Below are 18771 nucleotides of genomic sequence, written 5' to 3' on the forward strand. Positions count from 1 at the left end.
CACTGCCCATCTTCAACTTTTTCATATATGAATAATATTAATATTTTTTTAAAAAATATCAATTTTATATTTTTTGCTATTTTTGTTTTTGTTTTTGTTTTTTTTCCTCTTATGCTCGTTTATTGGCAGGTTAGAAATTATTTTTACTCGCTGTTTTCCTGGAAGCCCGTCTTAGAAAGGAATGCCCGTTTCTGTTCGACTCCGCAGGGGCTTCAGACGGAAGGGCAGGGGGAAATCCCGTCTATCTCGCTCGTGAAAGCAACGATGCAGAGCCTCTTGCGGCTGACTCTTTTTCTCTGCTGCTTATGGGCACTCACCCTCCTCTACGGCGAGATGTTCGCCTACTGGATCCCACTCTGGTCCTGCTCTTGGCCCCAACTCCACCCCTCCTCCTCCTCCTCGGTAAAACTCCTCTAAATCCCACGCTCTTCTTGCTTTAATTGCTTTGTATAACTGCACAGCCCTCCGAATGCAATAATCCGCCAGTCCCCATCTTCACTGATTTCATCTTTTTGGTCAAATAAATGGGATCTTTGGTAGATCGTTGCAGCCATCGTTGATCTGTTTCATAGTTCAGATCATCTTCATATTCTCGCAGTAGAATGGGACATTTTTTTTGTGTTTTTTAATGACTTCATGATTTACCTGTTACTTTTTTTGGTTTCCACGATTTATGCCAGCTGATCTTGCGTTTGATTTGCACCTTTTAATTAATCGGGGTTCACTTCAATATTTGTTTAATTCTCTTATGTGAAAAAAGCTTTTGCGGCTCTAAAATTAAGTAACTCCTCTTACTAGAATTATAAACATGAGAGCGATCCAAGAGATCTGCAGATCAAAAAGTGAGAAACAGGATATGATGAACCTTCATAAAATTTTGCGTCTGCTGAGATAGCTTTTGCTTAACCGGTAGGCTCTTATTGAAGGCATGCAGCTGCTGGTGCCATTGTATGTGAATGGAGCTTAAAGTCATCTCACTGACGCAGCACTTCTCTGAAATCAGAACCTTCCAGTTGTAAAGTCTTCTCAGTATTGGTACTGTTTAAGCTGCAATTTGATTGTAGATGATCTAGAGGATGGCATGATCTAGGCCTGATCATACCAGAAGTATGGTTCCTCGAGTAGTCCAAATGAAAACAAGCTATTTTTCCACAAGGTTATGTCATGCATTTATCAATCAGGTAAAGTTAGTTTGTCTCCAATTTATATCATCAAGCTCTGACCAAGCTTGTTCCTAGTTTGGGTCTGGTTTTTGTCAAAATTCTAATTATGACCAATCAAACCAATTTCATACTGCCTAATTCTGTCAATATTTGTTATGTGTGAGTCGAAGATAGGGATGCGCAATTTGTTTTTCTTGGTCACACAGCTGATGGTGGATGGTTGAATGACAAACCCAAGCAAGTTGAAGCAGTGCAACCGAAAGGGATTCCCCCGCCCCCACCCACCCCCCAACCCCCGCTCCCACCCCCTTTTTTGTTGTCATAATGTCCCTTCATATATGCTAGTATGCTATATGCACGTAGCATTTTATGTTTTATTCCTTGATTTGCTGTTTAAGAGGATTTTTTTTCCTAATGGATTCTTGGCTATTTATGGATTTGCTTAGTGACACTACATGCATAATTGACCTGTATATCACTTGCTTGTGCAGAGTGTTGATAATCAAGTAAAGGTTGCTGTCCTGGCTGATCCACAGGTCATTGACTCTTTCCTTGTGCCAACTCTTACAGTTACATGCCGTCATATGTTTAGACCTCCATTGGTTTTGTTATGATACTGCCGTGAAAGTATGAATGTCCACATAAGATCAACCTTTCCTGTAGATTTTTAGTTGCAATGGTTGAGCTGTATCTTTCTTTCTCTCCCATTTTCTACCAAAAATGCAAATCATACCTTGTTTATATCTGAGGTTTTGTTCACCTGGATATTGCATTCCATTGAGAGTGCATTTATTCATTGTACATGTTCTTCATTCTAAAACCATATTTCATTGAGAGAGCATTTATTTATCGTACATGTTCTTCATTCTAAAACCATTTTTCATAACAGCTTATGGACAGGACCTCCTTCAGACTTCCTTCAAAATCATTTGCTCTAGAGATTGCCCAGTTCTATACAGATATATACATGAAAAGATCTTTCCATGCGTCTATAACGCCATTCAAACCTGATTTGGTTGTATTTCTGGGTGATCAGTTTGACGGGGGGCCTTTCTTGTCAGATCAAGAGTAAGGCATGAATACTTAAATTTTTCATTTCTCCTTTTAATTTAATAGAATGATGTAGATGTTTCTTCTTAGTATATTTGTTATGCCAGTTTTTCGAAAATCTTTACATCTTTATTTCATATCTCAAGCTGCAAAACATTAGCTTTCTCTATACACTGTACACAATATAATGTTAAACCGATCAAATGAGAATTGCCTTTTCGGTCTTTTAATTTCATATTTTCATAACATTTCTTTAATGATAGAAGTCAAATAATGATTTCAGTTGATTCAGTATGTTGTTCACTCATGCCAGCAGATTTAAAAATCCTAAACATGATAAACCTACAAGATCAGTAAGCTTCATTAAATAAGGTAATGCTCAAGGCATAATTTTCAGTAATTTTACTATAAAATGCATGTGGCAATCACATTTCGGTATATTCTGTGACAAGATGTGTTTGAAAGGAGAAACTTTATATATCTTTATTCTCAGTGGAAAAGAATTATCTATAATAATGAATCAGACTGCATGATATTTTTATCATGAAAACTGATATTGCTTCTACAGTTGCTGTAATTTTCAGATGGTTATACAGTAACCATTAAAACGCCAATTTACTGAAAGTTGGGTGAAGGCCTAAAAACAACAGGGGGGCATGAGAACTTATCCCTCTTTGCTTTCAGTTAGAAGAAAGTTTGTGATTTTTTCTATCACAGGAATGTGCAAACCTTGGAAAATCATGAGCTCTCAAGGCATTCTATATTTATTCTAGATTTTTTTGAACACTATGTGAGCTCCTTGGTCTCATTAGCTTAAATTGCATTGTCAATAAGGATGATTTGTATTCACCAACCCTTCTAACTTCCGTGGTAGGCTCCCCTCCCACCCCCTGCTGCCTTTCTATTAGATAAATTGTCACATATATCATTGATTTAAGTGAAACCAATATATGTTAAATAAGCTTTTGTTGTTCAGGTACTATTTTCATGTAATATTGTATGCAAATTATGATTAAAGTTTAAAATATTCTGTTTACATAAATTTTCATGAGTATGTACAAAAATTTGCATCACAAGGCATCAAATGAGCACCAACAGTCACATGATGCATTACAAACTCAACTTGTTGATGTTTTAGATGTGTTCATGTTAATCCTGTTGTTTATTCCTTTTCTTTAATATATAATGGTTTGTGTCCTAAGAACTTTAAGGGCTTTTACATAACAAATGACTAGAGTATGAGAGTCCGATGCATTTCACCATGTCTTGTTTTGACTAGTTCTGCATTCTACATATTGTGGTAACACTAAAGTGTGGGTTTATAATTGATTTGGCAAGAGTCATGCATAGTAACTTTCTGCAGTTTTTAACTTATTTTAATATCTTTAACTTCTATATTCTTGATTTCTTGATTTTGACAGGTGGCAGGAATCATTGAGTCGTTTTAGGCACATCTATGGTTTGAATGAAAAAGGAATATATTCAGATATTCCATTCTACTACCTTTCTGGGAATCACGATATCGGTTATACAGCTTTACATTCACGACATCCAGAGGTAACTAAATTAAACTTTTCAAAATATTTGCCCTATATATGTTTTGTTATTGGTTTGGAACTAATTTTGTAAGCTTTAAAGAAAGGTTAAAAAATTGAAATTAAAGCACTCCATGGTCAGCACATGAAAAAAAAAAGGAACTCCATTGCCAGAACAAATGGCCAGGTTGAATTGGAATGAGAAAAACAGTCAAATCCAGCTGAAAAAGAGCACCAAAATGTGGTTACCAACAACAGAAGAAAAACCAGAAAGGACAATCAGCTTGAAGAGGGGAAAAGAAGAATGAAGAAACAGTAATATGAGACTAGAGAATTCATCATCTCCCTGTTCCTTTTATGATATAGTTTATAAATTTTACTCTTTTGTGTCTGAATGATTGGGATAGGTAGCAGGTCTTGTGAAGCAAGTGAATCACATCCAAAGATTCTGCTTTCCTTCTCTGCTTCGAATTGACGTATGCCTCTTTATCAATTTAAGTAGTGATGAGATGAGTATAGGGTTGGTTGTGGCTTTTCTCTAAGTAGCTGCTCCATGATTAGCTGCCAGCTCATATTGTTGCTGGGTAATATATCTGGAATTACCTTAACAAATTGTTGTCTTATAGCAACCTACTTATCAATTTGGATTAAGAAAGGAGTTGATAGCGGAGAAAGGTATCATTCGCTGAATTACGATGGAGCATTTTTTTCAAGTAAAGGAGGTTGGAGAATAAGGGAATAAGAGATTTTACAAAAGCAAGAAACACACTTCTCAGTTCTCACAAAATGGTTATGGCCAATCTGGGAATAGAATGATGATTGTGGAGTAGCACAGGATTAATACCATAAGAGAAGTGCACTGTGGGATTTGGCTGACGCATGTTAGAAGAGCTTTTATGTGTTTGAAAATTTCTTTTTCAGATCCTTTCTTCATGGGGTTTCGGAATCCGGTGGGGCTGGGTAAGATTTCATTTTCCTTAGTAATGCAGGTTGTGCAGCCACAGATGAGGACTTTTTGAAACTGCACACTAAGGACTTCTTGGAAGTTGGGCTGGAGAATGCGACATTTTGCGATTCAATTTTGAAAAAACAAGGTTGATGGATAATGCTATGGGAATTGAGAACTTCATGCTAGTTGTTTTATGTGCTCATTTTACAGTCTGTTGGTTGATGGGTAAAACTAGTGAGCTTTGCATTAGAAAGATTCAAGGTTTGTTGTACCACTAAGATCCAGGCTTTCATTTAAGCAGCAGCTCTAAACATGATCTTAAATGGCAATAATTTACGAAGAAAGTGGTGACTACTTATAACAAATTTTCAACAAAAATCTCTCTCATGTGCGTAAATCAAGAAACTCTAGGGTTCATGCATGTTGGTAATGCCATTTTGAACAGGGCCCTTGATATGGATACACCAGTTAGGTCAGCTTCATACAATAGGACTGCAACTGTGAGATCCTCATCACATCTCAGTTGTGAAAATATGCAGGGTCAAGCCCTATGCTTATGAATGTCTTTGTTCAAGAAAATTTTGATGCACGTTACCATCAAAGCAGGGACACATCCTACTTCTCTACTGCATTTCCTACTTCATCCATGCTTTTACTATCCACATGTCCTGAAAATTGACTGGACATCATAGTTTGGATTTATCATTTTGCCTGCTGAGCTCATTTCTTGCTTGCAAGATTTGATCTTGAAAGTATTTAGTTTCCTTGCTTTGTGCAGAGAAGATATATATTCATATGAATTTCAGGTATCATTAACTTCTAGTTTGGAAATTTTGATTTTGTCATTTTTTCCCGCAAGAGGAGCTTAATGAAAATGTGTTTCCTTCCCTTTTTCTTTTTCTTTTCTAGAAATGTAGCTGTTATATTTGAATTCTTTATTCAAAGTTAATTGTTGTGAGCCTATTCTTTTTCAGGTCATCAGTCGCTATGAGAAAGAATTTGGAGGAAGAAATTACCATTTTTCTGCTGGAAAGGTGGACTTTGTTGTTGTTGATGCTCAAACTCTTGATGGTGAATTGTTCTTCCTTCAAGAAGTTTCCTATTATCTTTCTTTTACTGAAGCCAGATGACATATTATTATCTTTTTTTTTCTTCTTATGGTCAATAACCTTGACTTAAGCTCTAGTGGAGATCTGTTAGTACATGGAAGAACCTGTCAAACTGTTATAATTGGAAATTACAGTAAATTATGATTCTGAGGATGTTGCATTCATGGTACTCTATATTGAAAATATCGTATGTGACTCAACTATGTGAATCACATTAATATGGATAAGATGGAGTTAAACAATGAAGATATGAATTGTCTTGTTAAGTGGTGCAATCACATTGTAAATAAAGTTAGATAATTGAGTGAGTTTTTAGTTGTGTTGGGCTTGCATTTATAGTTGATCTTCAGCTCTTCTTGCTTTACAAGATTTTTGGATCTACTGACTGTTGATGTTAATGAGGCATGGTGTCTTTTGTGGCAAATGCGCAGCACCATTCATAATACAAGAATATGAGCCTTTAAATTTAGAATTTTGGAGGAATTATTTGGTTTATAACTATTGTGTGAATAATTAGTGCAATTACCACATGTCAAATATTGCCTTACTTCTTTCTCAGCTATTTCCAAATCTTGAAGAAACTTAGAAAATTGATCCTCTAAATGAAACAGCACCTTCAATTGAATGATAAAATTATGGTGGTATATACATGGAACTTGATGTGCACCAAGACCTTCAATTACCAAATAAATTGTCATCTAGTTTGTTTCCTTTTGCTTTTCTCAATTCACAATTCTTTTCATTCTAGGTTTTCTAGAATGTTTAGCTTTTAAAGACCAAACATCACGTGTTTGTTTTAAAGTCAGAACTGGGACAGCTGTGCATGCATGCATGCCCGCATAGCCGTACATGGTTGCCCTCTTGTGGTTGCCTTTACTTGCAATGTATTTGATTTTTTGGATTGAAAGAAAATGAATATTGAGTTTGCAGGGCCTAAAAATGGAAAGGGAACATCACTATCCTGGGACTTCATCAAAAATATATCAAAGGGTATGCAATTTTGGTATGACTGAAGACTTCCATTGAATTTAATTATTTATCACAAAACGTCTTCCTAATCTTTCTATATATTTTAGATGGTACATCGAACCCAAGAGTTTTACTGACACACATCCCCCTTTATCGCCCTGATGGGACTCCTTGTGGCCCATATCGTTCTTCCTCTATTATCAATCAGGTATTTGTCTCGTTTCATCTGGATAAAAGCTCTTCCTTCATAGAATATTATACAGTATTGCGTTCAGTGCCTCTAAGTAGAAGAAGGTTTATATTTTCTCCATGCCTTCATGTATGAGACATACTCTGACATTGCTTTCTCTGGAGGATCTTCATTGTTTCTTCGCATTTCCATGTGCATCATGCATTCCTGAATCTCATTATTAGTTTGTGAATCTTTGAGAAAATGCATGTACTTGTAGATATGAATAACTGATAAGTTGTTCCTTCCTTTTCAGAGACTTCTTCGTGTTGATCTTAATCAAGAAATCATGTAAGTCCTGAATGTTTTACTGTGTATATGGCTTACAATAATAAATGTTCATGGTAGTAAATTGGTTCACTTTCTCTAGGCATATAAAGTGGGTTTTCCATTCTGAAGTCTTGTTTTCATGTCACAGAATTTTCATACCTATACTGATTGATCATATCTGATCATATAGGATCCATATGTTTGATGACCAAATTGCTGCCAAAAGAAAGTCCATAATCTCCTTGCGGAAGCATTGATCGCAGAGATTTCTTCTCAGTTTTAAGACACAAACATATTGGATGAAACGTCCACATAATGGAAGAATATAGAGCCTGGGAGGGCATTTATAATACAATGAACAGTCTCATGCTAATTTCAAGCAACCTAATTCTGAATGAATACGTTTTCGATGGAGCTTCTTTTCAAGTCATATATTCTGTTTTAAAAACAATTAAAGGAATAAGATTGCTTTATCCATTCTTCATGCTCTATTTTGATACATTTAAGAATTTTTGTTGTGTTACAACCATTATTAAGAGAAGTTCATACATTCCAGCCATCATCTTTGATTTTTCCATTATGTAAATACTAAAGAGAGAGGCATGCTGAATATGTCCATGTTACAACCTTTTTCGCAATTTCAAATATAAAATAAAAATTTTAGTAGTATTATTTAACTGTTTGCATTTAAGGACCCCAAAATTTTAATATTTGTGATTTCTGTTAATAGTATTTTTTTTTTCTACTTACAACAAATAGAAGCTGGATCAGTAAAAATATGCTCAGATTTGTTTTCATCGAAAATGAACAATGTTTCAGTGTATGAAGGGAGTATGACATTTTTTTTATTGACATAGGTATCAGAACTATTTAAGCAAAGAAACATCGGACCATTTACTGGACCTTATCAGACCAGTATGTTTCTCACTGCTAGATGGAGTTTTTAACATATATCTACAAGTAGCACTTACTTGATTGCTTTGTGACAGATACTTGTACTGTCTGGTCATGATCATGATCAATGTACAGTGATGCACTCAACCCCTATTGGACTCGTAACAGAGGTAAGAATGTGCAAGCACATTTGCTTTTGATTCATGATAGCATCTAATAACATGTTGTGCAGCACACATTGGGCACTGTAAGCTGGCAGCAGGGAAACTTGTATCCATCGTTTATGCTGCTATCTGCAACATCTCTCCCATCATCCAACACAACTGATTCAGAACATGCTGTTTCCACTCATCTATGTTTTCTTCCAATGCAAACTCATATCTATATTTGGTATCACCACTTCTGTAACCTCAGTTTCTCTTACTAGCTACTATTGCTCATTGAACTGTAACTAAATTGCTACCAGTCAGCCACCAAGATACATATACATGTTTTTTTTGTGATTTTTCAGGTATCTATTGCAGTTTATCATGACTATTTTTTTGCTGACCATTTGGCCAACAAATGGTTTTGGCTGTTGGGATTTTTGCGGTAAATGCATGAGCTTCATTGGCGCCATGGTAAAGAACCTTACGGCCACTTCTAAGGAGAAGGATGAAGAGGAAGACTGTGAATATGAAATGATTTGGGATGCCGAGGGATCGATGCATCTTGTTAAGAAAACCACAACAAAGGTCCCAGTTATGAAGTCAGATGTAGGATTGACAGCAAGGTGCGTGTATAATTGCACTTGGAAAGTTGCATGTGGATATGTCTGAAAGGTGGGATTGTACATGATACATGAATGGCCTTATCCACGATCCCCCACTTAGGGATATATAACCACAAATTAAGAGTTTGCTGCTTGTGCTGTTCATTTTTCAGTTCTTTTCTTGCATAGAGTCATGCTTGTAATTTCGTAAGCACTTTCAAGACTGACTAGTTCTTTTTACAGGAGCAATGTTGTCTCTAGACCAACCGCAAAGAAACATTTGCAAGAGCAAGAGGCATCTGTTTTGGTAGAGATGAAAATGGAGGCAAAGTTAGATAACACTAGTAAAGTGCCATATTTGGGCAAATCAAAGGTGAGGAAGCTGGTTCAGCGGGCATTTCGGGTAGTTAGATTGGTTGTGATTATTGCTGCTGTCAACATCCCTCTCTATGTAATGCTGCTATTCAAGGATTGGATTGACGGATGATTGGAACCTAAATCTTTGTTATATTTGCTGGTATTTTCCATGATCAGCAGCACTGTTATAAAATATCATGAAACAAACGTGCGTACAGGTACACATGTCTACAAGAGGATGTGGTGAAAAATTCTGTTATTCTTAATTTTCAGTTGCATTTATTGAAGAGTGGACTCTGATATGATGGGGCACTGATTGTCGGAAATTCCGGCTGATGCGGAATTCTGTATATGGCAACAATAAAGTTTTACGCTTCTACAGAGACATGTCTAGAGAGAAAAGAATGATCAAAAGAAAAATAAAGAAATGCTTTATATTTAATTAAAATTTTCAAAAAAAAAGAAAAAGTAACTTTTTTATGAATTTTTTTTATATTTCATTAAAAAACTCATATTGAGCATGAAAAAAATTAAATCTCATTGGTTTTTTTTCAAGAATTTTTTAAATTTTTAGATAGAATGAAATAATTTTTTTTTTGGGCATAACAGATTTTTTATATTAATTTTTTATAAAAAAAATAGATGTTCGATCAAATGTAAGTTAAAAGAATTTTTTTTTATGATCAATCAAATATATAAAAATTATTTTTTAAAATAATAATTTTTTTAAAAAAATTAGTAAAAGAAAATTTGTACGGCGCTAAAAGACACTTTGAACCTTGGCTGCCACCTTAGCCCAAGGATTATCGAGGTTAGAGAGGTCCCGGCACAGCTCAAAGCACCGGGCCCTGCAGTCATTTGGGCATAGTTGTACTAGCAAACCAATTTAGGTGCTACTCTATACCTCATTTACAGGCCGTACATCGTGGTCACTCATGCCGAATGGGCCTTTGTGCCATTGTAATCATCTATCCCAGATGCAACACTGGTCTTTTTGCATCTGCGCCAGAGATGGTCATCGGAGCTTATTTTGCTCATATTTTGTGAATGTTTGCAGGTTCCTCCTTATAACCTAGTTAACGACTCGACATTAAGCTGTGGCATAGGCTTGGCATGAATCTCTTGTATTCTGACCTTGACAATTGTTACATATTCTGATCCTGCATCTTAATCTTGCTAGGGTTCTTTAAAATGTTTTATATCGACGAGTGCGAGAATATCACCAGCCCTACCTGATCAATCACCTGCAACGGCGAAGGGCTGCATATTTGGGCAGCAGCTCCATGTACATTGTAGAATTGTAACATAACTATCATTGTGCTATACCTGTGAGTTAATACAAGATGAACGTGTATACTTGTTGGAAAATTGAGCAACAACCTGGGCAAAAGCACAATTTGAACAAATGCCATGGTGGAGCTGCATTATATTATAGATCGATGCAGATCAATACAGGCCACCGGGAACCATCTTAATCACTGAATATGGGATAAGTGAGACATAGTTGTATGCACCCCTCTTCTTGCTTAGGTGCTACATTGTCATGCTCGCTGATAACATGCAAGTTAAATAACAGCAAAAAAAATATACGGGTGATGGAACAATAGACCTTAAATTCATTTTGCTAAAAGATTCAGTGTTCAAGCAACAGTGGTTAATGAGTGGCATAAAGGTATGTCGTTATTAAAATAATTGCTTCTGAACCTAGAAGAATGGCAACCCTCTGCAAAATAAAAGCTTTCAACAATTTATTTAGTACTTGGCCAACCCACAATGAAAAAAGTTGGTTCTCTACAGCAGCAATAACAGTTAGCATAAGTGGTTCATTGTTGAGTGGAACTGATGAGCTCTAGGGAACCGAGTTCAAGAATATACAGATAAAAATCAACTTGACACTCAATTTACAATATCACCACCTGCCTGTTTGTTGCTTGCAAGTGCTTGCATCTTCTCACGCATTTTGTACTGCAGCATGGTAGGAGCACAATCCAAAGGTGTTTCCCCTAATCAAAGAAACATGCATGATTAGCAATGTATCTTATTAATTGCACATAGAGATCTTGCAATTAAATAAAATTCAAAGAACCAAACTTGTTTAGGAGGCAAAGAAATAACTTGGAGAATTATGCATCGGAGAACAAAACCCCCTTCGCCATGAGAGGAGACCAATACCTAATACATCGGTATCTTATGAAGAATGGCTTGAAAGGATAACCGATCACCTTCAAATGTCCCCAGGAATTTCAGTCCCAATGATCCCCGAGCAGCACTCACAAATAAAATACTATGGATAACCACTAAGTTGTTCATGGTATTGGCTATCTAAAATCCATACAAGGTCTTCTTCTATTCATTTTTCTTTCTTTTCTTTTTCATTGTCTTTAGCTGGATTTTCCTCCATCAGTATTTCAGTTTCATTTTGTTTGAAAATTAGCTGGTGAACTCATTCTTAAGGAGTTTGTCAATATATATTTCATAGTCAGAACATGGGGACAGTGTAAATTTTACTACTAAGATTTTTTTAATCAATATAATCCTTTCGCTGACCAAAAAGAAATAAATAATAACTAGAGCCTAAAACCTCTCAGAATCTATAAGACATCCTACATTCTCTTTCATGTATATTCACTCAATTTTGTTGATGTCTTAACATCTAGCATATTACAAATTTTACTTAAGACTTTTTTATATTATAAGGTGGCAAGACACTGCCCCGTTATACAATAAAGTTGGCTTAAGCATATCCAAACCCAAAAAACCAAACTTGTTTAAGTACTGTATATCACAAACAGGGTCAATTAATCAATAATCAAGAGGAATTGAACCATTTCAATTACTGGTTTAGTTTATGAATATTTCATATGTATTGTGATAACAATTACCTTGAGCATTCTTGCATTCCATGCTTGCTCCATGATCCATGAGAATGAAAGCAATTTCAGTCTGATTAAAAAGTGCAGCCTGAGATAGTCAAAGAAAGGAATTTTCCATTAGAACAAAGGATAAGACAAATAAGACATGAATAGGGATGATCTGACAGCAGTTACACGATCAAAAGGTCCACAATTCTAAGCAGTTTGATGGTAATCTTATGATACTTTAAACCAACACAATAAAAAAAGACATCTGACAAATACTAAGTACTAAAAAAAATACAAAACACATAATACAACATTCATGAACACATGAAAGGTATCAATACTCATTATAATGTGAAGTCATACTTGCACGAGTATTGTGGAAAATGCCTGATAGGGCTTCCTCTCTCCTTGCGAAAAATAATCAACTACATGCACTCTTCCGAGCAACAGAAAAAAACTATGTTGTTTGCCACACAGTCTGCGAAATTTGAAGAGCAGATCAAGGTGAAATTGGTTGCTCCCCACAGCCAAAATCATCTGTGTTTAGCTATTACGGATAAATTCATGAGGAACTGGTATCATACTAGGATCAACTCTAGCAAGGAACTTCTGGCTAATCATGACTACATCTATCAATTTGAGTGATTGATCCAAAATGTACATGGAGGTCATTAGGTTTGAAATAGTAAGAAGAAGATCAAGTTTTCAAATCATTACTCACCAAAGAACTGACAATGAAAAGAAACAAAATTAATAAAAGCAATTTTATGTAAAATGATGAAATCAATTTGCATATGAAACTTCTATTGCTGTTTTGACAAAGCATTAATCTTTTTCACTGTTTCTTCTTCCTCTTCCAACCTTCTCAATGGCAGACAGTTAATTTGGGGGCATTAGTGTCCCTTACCTTTCAATTTGACATTGTGGAGTGCCTCAAGAAGATCTATTCCATATAATTTGTTATGTTTAAATAAATTAATTTTAGCCAATTCTTATGTTTTTTGTTTTTGAGAAAGGATTCTTATATCGCCAAGAAAAATATGCCAAGACACTGTTTCACCTTTAATTACATACCAGATGTAACAAAGATAATCCTTGCTTGTCGCAGTAATTTGCATCCACACCCTGTCCCAGTGACGAGAAATTAGCTACAATTCATCAGTGAAAAGATATATGACAAATGGACATAGATACCTTACTGAGAAGGTTTTTGACAGCTGTAGCATCGCTATTCTTAATGGCTTCTCTTAGACCCTGCAAACAAAATACAACCTGCTTAATTAACATGCTTCCTCAAAACCATATTGAATTATCATAATCTGAACGAGCTGGTTAAGCCATAAGGCAGCGACGTTATGAACATTTATACCTCTCCACTGACATCATAATCTGCATGACCTTTATCTAAGCTACCATTGCTTGCTTGACCGAGATTGAAAAATGAACTGCAAATACATTATTAGAGTTACAAAGAAATCAAGTTGCAAATCTTGTATGATCAGAAAAACAACATATGCTTGATGATCCAATACATGAGACATGTGAGTAAAACTCCTCAGGAGTAGGTGAGACATATGCATCAAAACCAAATGCAGAAACGGTTGACAAAAATGTTTTTCCATGGTTGTTGCATATATAATGTTTCAATATATACAGGACAACCAACACAGACAGGAGAAATTACAAAAGTCAAAATAGGGACATGGGTAGTCATACCCGAGTATAGTCAAGACACATCGTAATACTAAATAACTAAAGATAAAACAAGTTTTCCTACTCCAATCTTCAAGCTTCATGATGACTAGCTTGGGTCATGGAGGAATCGAACATATAAAACGTTTACATTGAAAAAACCTTGGGATGGGCTTGCAACTAACCTTTGGTTGCTGGATGATGAAGAAGGAAGCTTCTTTGGAACAGATTCCACTGACTGCTGTGTATTGAGAGCCTTCTTTGGTCTTGGGTTAGACCGCAAGGTTGACACAGTGCTATTCTTCATCTGCAGCACATAAGCAAGTCGTCAGGAGAATGGAAATACTAAGGCCAAGTTTTGAGAGCCTCACAACTACATACCGGCAAGGGAGCTGGATCTGGGGTTGGAACTTCACATATGCACAGAGGCATTCCACATTTGCACTCAGGAACACCTATAGTTGGATCTCCTGAAGTTGATTTGGCTATTGAAACAGTATCTTCATTCACCTGTAATCTTGAAAAGGCATCTGTTGCAGCAGCAGTGGCACTTTGAGATGTCTGTTTATCATCTTTCCCAGACCTAGAGCAGCAAATTAGGAAGTATGAAGTAAGAATAAATTGGAATGTTAGGTATGTCAAGATCATGAGCAAGAGAAAATTAACGATCAATCTTACCATCTGGTTAAGAAAGAGAAAACAACAACCAACACAGTGCCATGGCATTGAGAATACTTAACACTATGACATTCATAGAGTGACTGGTACAAAAGCCATCTCCAAACATCATAAGCTATGCCTTTTGTGCAGAATAACATAGATATTTTGTTGTTTACTGTTTAAATCTTCAGGCACATCTTCGGTACATGAAAAACATGTATACCAGAAGCATCTACACAGAATATCTTATGGTTAGGCTTGCTATGAAACCTAGTACTCCTTGCAGGGGTATGTGAATGACCAACAAATAGATATCCCACAATAGGCAGGAGAAACAGCCAGAATAGAATGTTGGCAGCATTAACTAGGAAGTATTTGAATTGATATTTGACACATCCATTTAAAAGGTGATTTGCTGTCTCAGAATTGCAGGACCAACAATCATTGTGATCCCTCTTATTTCTCCCTTCCTGCCTCCTCTCATCAATTGAATGGTGGTGGTAGCAAAAAAATATAAGTTTTTTTTTAAAAAAAATATTGTAAGGATTTCTTACTTTCATTTTTTTCTAGAAACAATAAATATGACTTCCGAAAAGTAGAAATTAGAAACAATAGCATCTAATACGTTTCTTGCCAAAGATTTCCGTATTTTTGTTTTTAAAAAATAGAAAACAAGAAATGCCAAATAGCCCCTAAAGTAAATATTTGCTTTGAAAGATCATAGAGAAACAAAAGGTTTGATTTACAAGTCTATGTCATGGAAATGTGCATGACGCAGCATACATCCCTCACCCTTCCAATACCCACACATTAAAAAAAAACATTAAACAAAAATTGGAGAAAGTTACCAAGAAGTCTTGTTGAAACAGTCATAGCATACTCTGACATTTGTATATAAGCCAAATTGTGGCAAAGCCTGAAACAAGAACCAGAATTAGGAAACATGAAATTTTTAAATTCAAACTTGTAATGAGTCAGATATAAGCAAAAATGAGACGGGCATGTACCATTTGATTCGATGAATGTTCATGGCACAAGGTCCTGCCACAACATCGGCAGTGATGCTGTACAAAGAGAAGTACCTTGATGAGAAGCATATTTATAAAGGTAAACATTAAGGCACACGTATACATCATGGGAAAACTTAAAACTTTAGGATTGAATGACCAAAAAATGGATTTGAACCTACTGAACTTCAATAACATAATGAGGGACAGCAATCAATAATAAGCAAACCTAAAAACTATAAACACCAAAGCAATAGGTAGATATTTATCCTGTTCGAGAATCATTGCTGCATGCACTGTTTAAATATTTTCTCGAGCACACCACATAGAACACGGGTAGATAGCATGAATTTGAAGGTGCACCATTAGCCAATAGGAAACAAAAGAGAGGGGACATCATAGGCGAACAGCTCAGTCGCCCAATGTGAAAGTGAAAGCAAGAGAGAAGGCGAATGGGAGGCTGAGTCCATTTAAAAATGCCAAGTGCCTGAATCACCTACATATTTCCTTGCAAATACATAAATTTTCAAATGCATGCATGCAAACCAATATTATTAGATCAAGCAAATCAATCCATAAAAGGAATCAATATCAATATTCACCAATATAAGCTGAGTTATTCTTATTCTTTTCATTATCTTCTTACTACTCCGGATCGTTGATAAGACACAAGTAGTATAGCAAGTTATTCTATTCTTGAAATATCAGATCTCATTCATTGCATCATGGAGTTCTCTGACTAGCTGCCGGATCATGCCAAGAATTCCTAAGATCACTACCTAAAGGTGCAGAGTGGCAATGCGACTGCGGTATGTAATTCGTGAGTTTGAGATAAGATATGAGCTTTGATCAAATTCTATCACATGATATGATGTATTGATTCCCATCATCAAATTTGCTCATCGTATGCTTTCTATTTTTTTTTTGTTTTATGTTTTGCTAATATTCTCCTTCGTCTGACAGGGGCCAAGAAATTTGCTGACTTTGAGATGACGGTCGATCGTAGATGATTCATATAATCGGAAGAGAAGAACCAAATCTTCGAAAAAAGAAGAAGGGATGAGGAGATAAGATACTGGTTAGTACACACCCGTCGGCGGAAGGTTGTGAAGCTGCAGTGGCATACGTCGCAGCGGGCCGCCTCCTGGAAGGGCGGCGGAGTCTCCGACATGGATCCGGTCCGATCTCCCTCACACCCCTCCGATCCGACGGTTGAGAGGTTGAGGACGGGGAGAACGACAAGAACAAGGAGACTTTGAACCTGGGAGAGCGAGAAAGGGAAGAAGAAGAAGAAGATGGCATGCGGTGATATTGGCCGATATCGGTCGTTTTTGTTATCGGATCGAATGGATGCGGAAGGCTGGTGATCCGCCGTCCATTTGCTGGTGGCCATCACGCGCTGTTGGTGTGCGATCTACGGCCATTTCGGATGAAGTTGCATTTAATGTTTTTCTGTGTCGCCAAATGACTGCATAAAATGATTTCTTACATTCTTATGCAAAACACAACGCAAGAAAAGATAAAAACCCCCCTCTCTATCTCCTCTCTCTCAAAGAATAAGTATTGAATTATATAGACTGTTTGATTTAATACTGAACTACTTGCATCATGGGATATGATGTTTTTTTTTTTTTAAGCACAAACATGAGCATGGATGGATGGATGGGACTCAAGAATTTGGATCAAGCAATACTAGATTGATAACAAGCATCCACTACTAGAATTTTATTGTACGTATCTCGTACAATGTATATTTGTGCGACAGCATGTTGCATTGACAATTACTTTGCCTCTGTAAGTAGATTCAAATTGTCTTCGGTAATCTGAGTATCTAATCATATTTGAATTCAAAATAAAATTTTATCTATTAATTTTGGTTTGCAATTGGAATCATACTTGAGCATTCAGCATTTTAGCCAATTAGTCGGCAACAACTACTATTTTCATTGAACTTTTTCTATAATATTTTTGCTTTTCTCTACAAACAACTTTATAATAGTGGAAATATTAATTATTGATTGAAATGTTTAAACTAGTGATATCATTTGCATTTTTGGTTTATAGTGTTTTTCACATATTAGAAACCAATGAATATGGTCATTTTCCTTAATAACTTGCTATCCTTCTAGTTGTGTTATTTAGATTCAGCAGATGATATTTAAAGCACAAAAAAGGGAAATGTTTTGATGTGTAAAAAAAATGATATGGGCATATAATTAGTATGCAATTAATTGATTATACAAAAATCCAAAACATGTACAAGCAAAGGGGGAAAGTGGTTATGGAGATGGTAATTAGCTTTTCAATGAAGAATCTATAGCTCCTTTTATGTCTTAAAGGCCTTGTTCATTATTATTCTAGCTCTGCTTAATAAATAATTGTAACAATAATATTTAATTTTAAAGAATTAATACTAACTGATAATTGAATTACATAGATTTCACATAATTTGATCAAGTAAAAACAAATATCTTATTAAGCCATGCATGGCTAGCAAGTGGCCGTAAACTTTCTAATGGGCTTATTTATAGATGTAGAGGATAATATTTTTGATTTTGTATAGAGCATTATATGTGGGAGAGCTGAAAGTTTTTCATAAATAGTTTGAATCTGAACTACATTTAAGTGAAAAATTAATGAGGAGATCATACTCATTATAATTTTCAAGTAATCAATCGATAAACATCGGAACAACAAAAATTGCATGGATCCCATTATAAACAAGTTAGTGCGGATCCTATTTAACCAATAATCCCTACATATGTATTCCACAATTTTATTATTGTTTATTGTTTATAATTTTAGTTTGATGGATATAAATTCCTGCTATTCATTCAAAAATTGAAGCGAAGAAAGCGACCTAGCCTTGGAAAACTCTAAAACCCTCCAAAATTTTTTTTCTTAAACTAATAAGTTTTAGAGAACAATAATTTATTATTCCTTCATCAATGCATTCAAAATCAATTTCATCAAAAACAAAATGATTTCAACTTAACTCCCTCATTTCCTCGTTATTTATAAAATGGATTGTTCTGATTTCTTGAGAGATTTTCCCAAACTTACTTTGATTTCAAAATAGATTATCCCAATAAACTCGGCAAAGTGGGCAGCTTATAGTATCATACAAAAGTGCGACTACAGATATAACAACACCCTCATGAATTTACCATTGATAAGTAAGGAAAAAAAAAAAAGGAGACAAGAAAGAAGAGGATTTAAGGACACTTTTTTTTGTTGTTGTTTGAAAGATCACCCTTAGAAACAGAATTAAGTCA

The 18771-nt window shown here is 35.5% G+C and overlaps 2 protein-coding genes across 7 annotated transcripts; one reads left to right on the forward strand and one right to left on the reverse strand.

Annotated features, from left to right (window-relative positions):
• The first annotated feature begins 148 nt into the window (after window positions 1-148).
• Window positions 149-9483, forward strand: LOC103702730 (Calcineurin-like metallo-phosphoesterase superfamily protein). 2 transcript variants are annotated; one of them, XM_008785285.6, is made up of 13 exons: window positions 149-402; window positions 1655-1699; window positions 2053-2231; window positions 3635-3770; window positions 5672-5768; window positions 6737-6796; window positions 6883-6983; window positions 7261-7295; window positions 8132-8189; window positions 8264-8338; window positions 8401-8558; window positions 8680-8940; window positions 9163-9483. In XM_008785285.6, exons 1-13 carry the CDS (start codon window positions 265-267, stop codon window positions 9404-9406), a joined length of 1587 nt encoding a protein of 528 aa, XP_008783507.5. In that variant the 5' UTR covers window positions 149-264; the 3' UTR covers window positions 9407-9483. The 2 variants fall into 2 exon arrangements, with proteins under 2 accessions (XP_008783507.5, XP_089780563.1); XM_089924437.1 differs by lacking the exon at window positions 149-402 and adding an exon at window positions 927-1181 and having other exon boundaries at window positions 1338-1699.
• Window positions 9484-11000: 1517 nt separating this feature from the next.
• LOC103702719 (Ankyrin repeat family protein) lies at window positions 11001-16886 on the reverse strand. Of its 5 annotated transcripts, none has more exons than XR_003384827.4 (11): window positions 16587-16886; window positions 15497-15553; window positions 15338-15405; window positions 14211-14412; window positions 14015-14136; window positions 13507-13582; window positions 13337-13391; window positions 13212-13262; window positions 12501-12615; window positions 12159-12237; window positions 11219-11279 (listed from the first exon to the last, which is right to left on the reverse strand). XR_003384827.4 is itself a non-coding variant. In XM_008785272.6 (10 exons), exons 1-10 carry the CDS (start codon window positions 16665-16667, stop codon window positions 11173-11175), a joined length of 903 nt encoding a protein of 300 aa, XP_008783494.5. In that variant the 5' UTR covers window positions 16668-16878; the 3' UTR covers window positions 11001-11172. The 5 variants fall into 5 exon arrangements, 2 of the variants coding, with proteins under 2 accessions (XP_008783494.5, XP_088557751.2); XR_015967500.2 differs by having other exon boundaries at window positions 13332-13391; window positions 16587-16878; XR_603353.6 differs by lacking the exon at window positions 12501-12615 and having other exon boundaries at window positions 11001-11279; window positions 16587-16882.
• Between the last annotated feature and the right edge of the window lie 1885 nt (window positions 16887-18771).

This window comes from Phoenix dactylifera, chromosome 7, assembly GCF_051530095.1.
Source record: "Phoenix dactylifera cultivar Ajwa chromosome 7, Ajwa_hap1_PhDact_Kaust_v1.1, whole genome shotgun sequence".
Lineage (NCBI taxonomy): Eukaryota > Viridiplantae > Streptophyta > Magnoliopsida > Arecales > Arecaceae > Phoenix > Phoenix dactylifera.

Coding starts and splice junctions, on each gene's coding strand:
- LOC103702719 (XM_008785272.6), bottom strand. CDS start 16,667: ATGTCGGAGACTCCGCCGCCCTTCCAGGAGGCGGCCCGCTGCGACGTA. Junction 14,137..14,210: donor CAGATCCAGCTCCCTTGCCG/GTATGTAGTTGT, acceptor TATGTGCTGCAG/ATGAAGAATAGCACTGTGTC. Junction 13,263..13,331: donor TCAAAAACCTTCTCAGTAAG/GTATCTATGTCC, acceptor TCACTGGGACAG/GGTGTGGATGCAAATTACTG.
- LOC103702730 (XM_008785285.6), top strand. CDS start 265: ATGCAGAGCCTCTTGCGGCTGACTCTTTTTCTCTGCTGCTTATGGGCA. Junction 6,984..7,260: donor CTTCCTCTATTATCAATCAG/GTATTTGTCTCG, acceptor CTTCCTTTTCAG/AGACTTCTTCGTGTTGATCT. Junction 8,941..9,162: donor GATGTAGGATTGACAGCAAG/GTGCGTGTATAA, acceptor TTCTTTTTACAG/GAGCAATGTTGTCTCTAGAC.